At 33.3% G+C, this 9,339-nt stretch overlaps 1 protein-coding gene and 1 long non-coding RNA gene across 2 annotated transcripts; one reads left to right on the top strand and one right to left on the bottom strand.

The window, feature by feature from the left end:
• The first annotated feature begins 1,682 nt into the window (after window positions 1–1,682).
• LOC117915626 lies at window positions 1,683–5,159 on the top strand. Its single transcript, XR_004651424.1, has 3 exons — window positions 1,683–1,752; window positions 4,421–4,449; window positions 4,681–5,159. It is a non-coding gene; the product is annotated as an uncharacterized LOC117915626 (long non-coding RNA).
• On the bottom strand, window positions 5,129–8,927 carry LOC117915624 (GABA transporter 1-like). Its single transcript, XM_034831236.1, has 7 exons — window positions 8,776–8,927; window positions 7,868–8,098; window positions 6,681–6,778; window positions 6,339–6,525; window positions 6,117–6,247; window positions 5,790–6,023; window positions 5,129–5,709 (listed from the first exon to the last, which is right to left on the bottom strand). Exons 1-7 carry the CDS (start codon window positions 8,885–8,887, stop codon window positions 5,329–5,331), a joined length of 1,374 nt encoding a protein of 457 aa, XP_034687127.1. The 5' UTR covers window positions 8,888–8,927; the 3' UTR covers window positions 5,129–5,328.
• Between the last annotated feature and the right edge of the window lie 412 nt (window positions 8,928–9,339).

The raw sequence follows: 9,339 nt of genomic DNA, 5'->3' as shown, positions 1-9,339 counted from the left end.
GACGTGTATGCTGCCAAATCTTCAGCTGCTGTAAGTACATACACCTGATACTTCAAATGCAAAAAGAGTCTCAACATGAGCAATAGCTGAACCAACAGACGGGGACAACGTACAACTTCATGACTCTGGTAGCTGATCGGAGCAGTTGATAAAATGACAATAGTGCAAGACTTTTACTAGTGACGGTTGAATTTGGAATTTATTAGTGTTGTTTGTGGAGTGCTATGTGTTTCATTTAGACAAAACCCCTGGATTTGAAGTCTAACTTACCATATCGGATTGCCTTAGTACCTAAAATTGCAAGGTTTTGATAGGATAGTGTTGCAGTTGAATAATTATAATTAGTGTGGAACTTGGAACCATCTGTATTATAGCAGATGGAATCACTGAATGTAATTAAATTACTTACTTTTTGTCTAGAACCTCATTTCAATGCCTATATCCTAAAAGGTTGGTTATTTCTGCCTTATCCCTTGTTTTATTTCTGTAATATATGATAACTCTCTTCCATGAGCAGCTGACAAGCTTCATAGGTATTGTGTTCTATATTTTCAACTTAAGACGGACCAAATCAAAGTGTAAAACAATCACCTAACCTAACCAAACAGGCTCTCTCTTTTAATCATACGTTAGCAAATAACCGATAATTTTTTATATCAATGACTTATTTGCCAAACTGCTACTACTGCTGCGATAACCCCCAATGTTGAGAAAAGCACAGTGACAGTAACATTTAGCCAGAAAATGAGACCTCGTTTTGAAGGCTTAAATGTCAAGTTGAAGAAAACCACATGTAGGACAAAGTCGAGGGGTGTGAAACCAAAAGCTCCAATCATTGAATTGATGTCTCCATAGAATGGAAGCACAACTACAATAGTCGTGGTTGTAACTATGGACAGTGATCAAGTAATCATCCTATTGGAACGTGCATGTGGGAGGTTGTGTTGGATTGCATAAGCTAAAGTGGACAATCCCTAGCTAATTCAAAGTGGACAATCTCACATCAGAAATGGATTGAACACTTTTGGTGCCTTATATTATGGATCATTTCCTAAGTCTCATGGGCTTGTGAAAAGGGAAGTAGAAACCTCATGAGCCTATAACCCAAGCTAATTTCAATAGCCAAGTAGAGTAGTAACATTGCAATATCTAGCACATATCAATGGAGACTAGTAAACACTAGACTAGTATTCATGACAAAAGCTCTATAACATCAAGTGCGATTTGGTTAATATAGTGAGTGATGGCTCCAAAGGTTGTTGTAAACTTCTATAATGGAAGAACCAAAACTGGGAGACTAAATAGCAGTACCCAATGTAGTGGAATAGGGTGACTCCCCAAGTGAATTAGCCCATATGTAATTTTTTATAGTACTATGATATGATTTTTAATGCTTATGGTTTAATTATGGGTAACTTTTTCATAATTATTGATTTAGAAAAAAAAATTCTTAGTGCACTATTTTAAAATTTGAAGGTAATTTGATCATGTTTAATTTCCATAACAAACTTAGAAAGTATATGGTTTTAAGTGTTGCAATGAATGAAAAATATTAAAATTAGAAATGACTTAGGTGTAGAATATAAGGAAATAAAGAAGGCAAACCCTAATAGGGTCTTGTTTTGGAGAGAGGTTATAAATTCTTAGCAGGTAAACGATGGACTCTCAGAGATGCAGGAGCCTACAAGGTCATTTTCAAGTGAACTTCTTCAAGATCTTTTAGTTATTCTTGTGGAAAACTCATCCAATAAGGTAAAGTATTTTTCCAAGTAAATGCTTAGTTCTTTGCATGAAGATAATCTTTTTCCATAGGATTAGATATAACTATTTTGCATCCATCTAATATAATTATAGATGCAATTTTATCTAGTGATGATTTGATTGTTTTAAAATCCTAACTTACTATTCTTCATAACTAGAGCTCAATTTTGTTATATTTGATGTTTTAATCAAAACCTTCATTTAACTTGCAAAGAAGGCGTAATGAAAATAGACAAGTGTAGAGTGAGTGAGTTATAACTAGAAAACCCAATCTCTCGTACTTTCAAAACAATCATTAGTTATTAAGGATTTACTCCCTAAATCGTTGTTTTTGACAACAATTAATCACAAGGCTTATTGATAAAAAACAAGTTTAGAGTGAGTTGTAACCTCGAACATCCCAATCTCTCATACTATCAAAGGAGTCACTTATCGAGAAATTAAACCCCTAAATTGTTATATTTGACAAATTTGTAAAACCTAATGATAAAAGTTGTGTAGAATGAGTTGTAAACTTAAAAATCTCAATCTCTCATAGTGCCAAAACACTCACTTAACAAGGATTTACCCACTCGGGGAGAGAGAGAATCCCAATTCTTTGTTGAGAAAATTTTCGATATAATTTTTCCCTTGTACGAGAAACTTTTCTCATGACTTGTCTTGGCTTGTTTTTTTTTCCTTTATTAGGGAACAGTTTTCTCCTAAAGTCTAAGTTTAAAGAGGCAATCTTAGCATTATCAAAGTTCAACATAATTTTGATACCATCAAAGTTTTGTTAAAGATCCAACAACAACTTCTTATATAAGCTAAAAAAGATCTATTAGTCAAACTTCCTTGTATTAAATTTACCGATTATAAATTAAAGTTTTTATTGGACTGTAAAAGAAGCTTCTAATGTAGGAAAAGCCAATTTGAGGTCCATATCATCTGTAATTGTTATTTTTCTATTTAAATGATTAAACTTCTAAATTAGTATTTAATTAATCTAATTACATCAATTATGGTGCATACTATTGGATCAATTGGTAAAATCCTAAAATACTATTGAAGATGCTATTGGGCCTTATTAATCTTTAGATTAGGAATTATCATGATGTACCATATATGTTTTAAAATGTATACATGAAGATACCGTGTTGTAACTAGGAGAGGAATTATTATTCAATTGGTTTAGTCATCTTGTTAAAATGGTCTTTCATTGTGAATGATTATTTTCTCTATATATTGTCATGCCCTAATTTTGAATAAATACCATGGTATATACTATCATTGCCATTAATTAGCAAACTTTGCTTTCTAATGCTTTTGTATTGAATTATTTATGTGGTGAAAAATATTGGTAGCTAAGACTATCTATAGAACGATAAGTATTGAAAATCATACAATAATATATTGACTTTTTTTTTTATTTATAATAAATAGTTACTTGGAGGAGAAATAAAAGCAGTTCACATGCAAAGAATTTCTCGATTGAGTCAATGATTTAGCAAAATGATTCAAAAGGCTTGCACGGTGAGAACATTATTTGGGTTTCTGTATATGTATTTTCCTTTCATAACATCATTGTTATATGTATATTGTTCTCTACTAATCACTATTTGCACTCACGAAAAAAAAAGAAGAAGAAAAACATGAAAATTTATACTAAAGAAAATGATTTTCTCATCTTCTGATTTATTATATAAATAAATAATTAAAATTAATTAAAAATTATACATTTTTAAATTATTTAATATTTTTTTAGAAGAAGTTAAAATAAGTGAAAAAGATTTAAAGTAGCATAAAAAATTAATATATTAACTTTAAACCTTTTATATATATATATATATATATATTTCCTTTTATTATATTTTTTTTTTCTTGCATTATCTCTCAAATTTTCTGAAACAAACATAGCAACAAAAGTTTTCATTCAAATCATTTGTTTTAATTTTTTAATCCTATTTTTTCAATATATCCATGTATCCAAACTATCTATTTCCATCATCATTGATGAATGTTTAGCATATTAGAAATTGTTCTTGAAAATATGTTTGAAAAACTTTTGATAGAATTTTTTTTTTTGAAATTTTGTTTAAATAATAAGTTGTTGTTTAGAATAGATTTGAGTGGTATATGTAACTATTTTTAAGAACTGTTATTTGTTTTTTAGAAGGAAAAAAATATGAAAACATATTTGATTGTCAATTGTTCTCAAAACAAGTTTTTGAGAAGTGTACTAAAAACAAAGTATTTTGTGATATATGTATTTCAATTATTTTGAGTCTTTTTAGAACTATTTTAGAAAATGATTATGTAAATATGAAGAAGGATTAAAAATAAAATATTATAGTTATTTTTAGAAATTAAAAGAAAAAGTTAAGAACATTCCAAATTTTCAAACAGATTTATATTATAAAAGAATATATATGAAAAAAAAAACAATTTAAAAAACAGCTTTTTGAGGTGTTGTTTTGGAAAATACTTCCAAATAAAATCCTAGGTGTTTTTGTATAATATTCTGAGCTAGAATCGAAAAGATGGAAAGTGCTTTGAAAACTTCTGCATTAGTATCATTTATAAAAACCTGCATTAGTACTTTGATATAGGGTAGCTTGCATGTTAAGCATTGTACTGGGAAATTCTGATGGGGGGTTGTGTTTTGGTGGTGGACTTGCAGGTTCCTTAATGGCAGCTAGTCCAATTCAAGTAAGGCCTTGATTTCCTGTAACTGCTTGTGGGCTTGTTAAATATATCTTTTATTGTGAATTATACTCCTAGTTCTCCTCAAAATTCCATGAAAGCTAGGCAACTAAAACTAAGAAAATGGGGTCTCTAAGAAGCGCCAAGGAAACATCCTAGAATCAGTTTAAGCCAATTACAATTGAACTGATCTCTATTGTGGGACTCATGTTGTGTTCTTTTTCTATGGTGGTTTAGAGAAACAGAATCATCCGGGGTAACCTAAAAGGACATGTATGCTGCCAAATATTCTTCAGTTGCTGCAAGTACTTCCGCCTGGTAATTCAAAAGCAGAAAGAGTCCCAAGTCCCAACTCCAACAGCGGAAGCAGCAGATGGGGACAAGAACTTCATGACTCTGGCATCTGCTGTCTCAGAACTAAGCTATCTGGATGATGCTACTTTTGCTGACCTTTATCAGTGACGGTTGAATTTGGAATTATCATTGCTATTTGTAGAATGTGGGTTTCATGCAGACAAAACCCCCGGACTTGAAGGTTACAACTTACGGTATCAGATTGCCTTAATACCTGAAATTGCAAGGTATTGGTAGGGTGGTGTTGCTGTTGAATAATTATAATTGGTATGGAACTTGGAACCATCTGTATCATAGCATATGGAATCACTAAATGTAATGAAAGAAGCTATTTTTGCACTAGAACCTCATTTCCTTGGCTATTTCTGCCCTACACCCTGTTTTATTTCTGCAATATATGATAACCCTCTTCCATGAGCAGATGACAAGCTTCACAGGTATTATAGTGTATATTATCAACTTAAGACAGACCAAATCAGAATGTAAAACAATCATAACAATCTCTCTCTCTCTCTCTCTCTCTCTCTCTAATCATAAATTAGCAAATAACCGATAATTTTTTGCATCAAGACTTATTTGCCGAACTGCTGCAACAGCTGCTATAACCCCCAATGCTGAGAAAACCACAGCGATAGTAACATTTACCCAGAAAAGGAGACTTCGTTTTGAAGGCTTAAATGTCAAGTTGAAGAAAACCACAGGGAGGACAAAGTCGAGGGGCATGAAACCAAAAGCTCCAATCACTGAATTGATGTCTCCAAAGAATGGAAGCATTGCTGCAATAGTTGTTGCTGAAACAACGGATAGTGATCGAGCTATGACCCTTGGGATGACATTGCGGGCAGAGAACTCATCGCTTGTTGGGTCTCCAAACGTTTTTTCAAGCACTTCATTTGTGGGCTGCAGGTAAACCTGTGAATGAAACCATGTAGTTAGCTATAGTTGTTGGTCAATCTTATAATGGGCATGAGGGAGAAAGATTCAATTCTCACCACCCCAACTGCTGAAAGTTGGATGATTGTGAACATGTTACTCATCAAAATAAACCATTTTGGCACCAAGGCTTTGCCATTGTCCAAGAAGTTGCTCAAGATGAGACTGTCGGATTGGTTGCCGAATGCCCAGTAGCCAGAAATGGCGACACTAAAGAAAGTCACTGTAACCACTGTATAACAAATGCACAGTCCCTTGAACATCTTCCCCTTCACTGGTGGTGCCAGCGTTGCCTGCAACCAAGAAATCCATTACATCCCAACAATTATCATTGGAATAGGACTTGAAAAATATAATCAAGGGGATGGAGCTAGTTAACCACAAACCTGAATTTCAGGGATGATACCATTCCCAAATGTTGTGGCAATGATAGCAATGGCGTTGAAGATCCCAAAAAGGCGATCTTCAGCGTCACCATTCACGGAGTAGTCTTTCTTTGGCCCCTTGGATGAATTTCCTAGGGAAAGTGATCAATGCTTTAACAAAACTTTGTGCAATTATAAACAATGCTCTAAATGTAATATTTCTTTTCTGTGTGTGTTTTTTACCGATATAAATGGAACCGCCTGTGGCACAAGCACTGTAGGCGAGGCAAAGGACCAGGGAAACCATGTTGATGTGCCTGAGTGAGTGAAAAGATGGGAGTTGAGCTAAAATCAGCATTAGGCCTCCAAATATGATCACAAATTCGAAAAGTTTCATACTCCCATCTGGTTGTGACAGCAAATAAATTGTCTGTAAAAACATACATTACAAAACTCTCAATTTAGATGTTGCATCAAACATGCACAAATTGGCAAAAAAGAAGAATTGGGGTAGCTTAGAAAGTAAATGTAATTTTTAGTTTCTGGCAAAATGAAAAATGATCAAGCGCTTAGAGTAGGAATGACCTTCAGGCATTGTCCTCCTAGCAGAGTAGAGGCAACAACGGCACCATAACAGACCAAGAATTGAATTGGCCCCACATAATATTGACCCCATCTTGGCCCTGCCAAATCCAACGTGTTAATCAAAACCAAAATAAATGAAAATAAATGCACCCAGAATGCTTAACTTCTCATCTCGCATGTTTGTTTCCCTTAATTTTCTCCTTTCAGCCAGCTTGGCCACAGAATCATAACATGATCTCATAAATTGGGTGTTTGGTACGTCAGAATAGGAAATGGAAATGAATATTTTGTTTCTATATCTTAGTGGATAGAAATAAATTTGATAATTCAATTTTTAGCATTTGAATGAACTTAGGAATGCAAAATTGGAATAATTATTTGTTTCCATTCCAATGTTTGATAATAATAGAAATGGAAATGAAAAAGAAATAAATTTACAATAATATCATTCCATATAATTTAAAATAAATTTTTTATTTTTATTTTAAAAAAATAAATTTGAGAGTTTTTTTGTTATTAAATAATAAGACTAAATATATATATATATATATATATATATATATATATATATATATATATATATATATATATACTCAATAAATAAAAAATTAATCATATGAATGATGAATGAGTCTCTAATCTTGCAAAGAAGATAAGCATCGGGTTTAAAGAATGAGATAAGAGAGTAAAATAATAAATTTAGGTTATTTTATATTATCAAATAGGTTTAATGAATCATAATACCACCAATTTTTAATAAATTCAAATCCAACTTATAAGTTGGATTTGATTTTTACCTAAATAATTTTTTATTCCATTTATATCTTCTTAATATTTATTTAAACATAGGAATAAAAGAGAAAATAAAAGAGATATTTATTTTCAATCACCATACACTTTCTTTACCAATTTGGTTGGTTTGAACGGTAGTCGAAAGCAACTTCAAAATTTTCGGCCACATATGCTCCACCTAAAAGTGGATCCCACCTCCCCTTGCCCATGATACGGATATCTGTAAGCCACGAATGCAGGCAAGGCACTGGGAGTTGGTGGTGTCGAACATGGAATAGTCATCGCCCACCACTTCTAATAGTCAATTCAAATGTGTGGATAGATGAAAAAGGAAAAGCATTTTACAGTTTACACAGTACTTATGTATTGCTGTATTGATACGTAGAGATTCATACCTAAAATGTCATGAGCCATGTCGCGGAAGCGGAGGTGTCTGCGGCCCATGTTGGCATTGTGTTCAAGAACCAGGGAGATCAAATTGTAAGAATAGAAAGTGACGAGAGCCCCCACCACTAGACAGAGGATTCCAGCTGCCCATCCCAAGAATGTAAATGCATATGGGAGACTCAAGAGAGGTGGAGCAACAATTGAAGTTGTCAAGTGGTACCCACAGTGCACCCACGATCCTGCATTTCATAATCGTATTCACATCCCACCAATCATATGATATTTCTGTTCTGTATATGTGTGTGTCAGCATTAGTCTACTAGTCAATTATTGGAATGCCATTTATTCCGGGTCTAAGCAATCAAACCCACATGGCCAGGGCCAAAGATTATGTGGTAGCAATTTTTCTTTTTTAAAAAATAAAAATAAAAATTTAGAAAAGTGAAGTTAATAAATATTATTTTAATTTCTTACATAGTTTTTTTTCAAAATTACTTCTACTTTTACAACATATAAATTATTAAAAAAAAAAAGAGTTTAAGATTTCTTTCCAAGCTTTTTTTTTCCATTATTTCTCCTAATTTCAATGTAGCCCAAAAATATCTGGAATCTCATGAAAAAAAGATATTTTAAGGAAGTATTCCCACCAACCCTTTGTGGAGGTTTTGCTGTAGACTTGTAGTTGCAACTAGGATTAATGCTGTTGGGTGTGGTAAGGTGTGTTTGTAGGAGGAAGGATACATGCTGAAGAATATGGGATGAGATGAGAGAGAGAGAGAGAGAGAGAGAGAGATTCATACAAACACAAGAAAACAACACCCACCAAAGCTTCAAATCCCATCCGTTATTTGTCTAGATATGTGAAGTAAAGCAAGAAAAGGAGGAAGAGTGGGATGATAGAGTATGCAGCAAATACCTTTGGATTTAAGAACGAAGAGAGCACCGGCATCAAGGTCCTTTTGCTGCTGAGGAGCGGCTGCCTCTTCTCCTTCATCCGCTGCAGTTGAGCCTGTATTAAATACACCCATCTCTCTTTTCTTGAAGCAGAAATGAGAAGCGGAGCCAAATGAATATGGGATGGTCATATACATATATATGTAGTATCAGCCCCCTCTAAAATTTAAGTTGGCAACGACATCAAAGCCCATGTTTTTTGACAATTCCCACTTAACATTCAACCCAATCTTCCTCCCTTCTCACACGTGGAGTCAAGTGTTATGGTCTAATCAAATGCTAACTTAAGAATTCAATCCCAATTTTTATGCATCGTGGACATCCACCAAGTTGGATTACTCATCGATTGCGTGTTGAAAAAAGTCACCCTAATAATTCTTCCTATTTTTAGTCATTGTACAAAACACACTACGAAAAATAATTAGAAGTGTTCCAAATTTTATCCAAAGTTTGTTAGCCTTGTTTTCTAAAAAAAGAAGTACGGTATCCAAACAGAACTTACACCTTGAGATATGACTTGCATGAT

This window comes from Vitis riparia, chromosome 6 (assembly GCF_004353265.1).
Source record: "Vitis riparia cultivar Riparia Gloire de Montpellier isolate 1030 chromosome 6, EGFV_Vit.rip_1.0, whole genome shotgun sequence".
NCBI classification, from domain to species: domain Eukaryota; kingdom Viridiplantae; phylum Streptophyta; class Magnoliopsida; order Vitales; family Vitaceae; genus Vitis; species Vitis riparia.
This window is presented reverse-complemented; position numbering and strand designations above follow the sequence as displayed.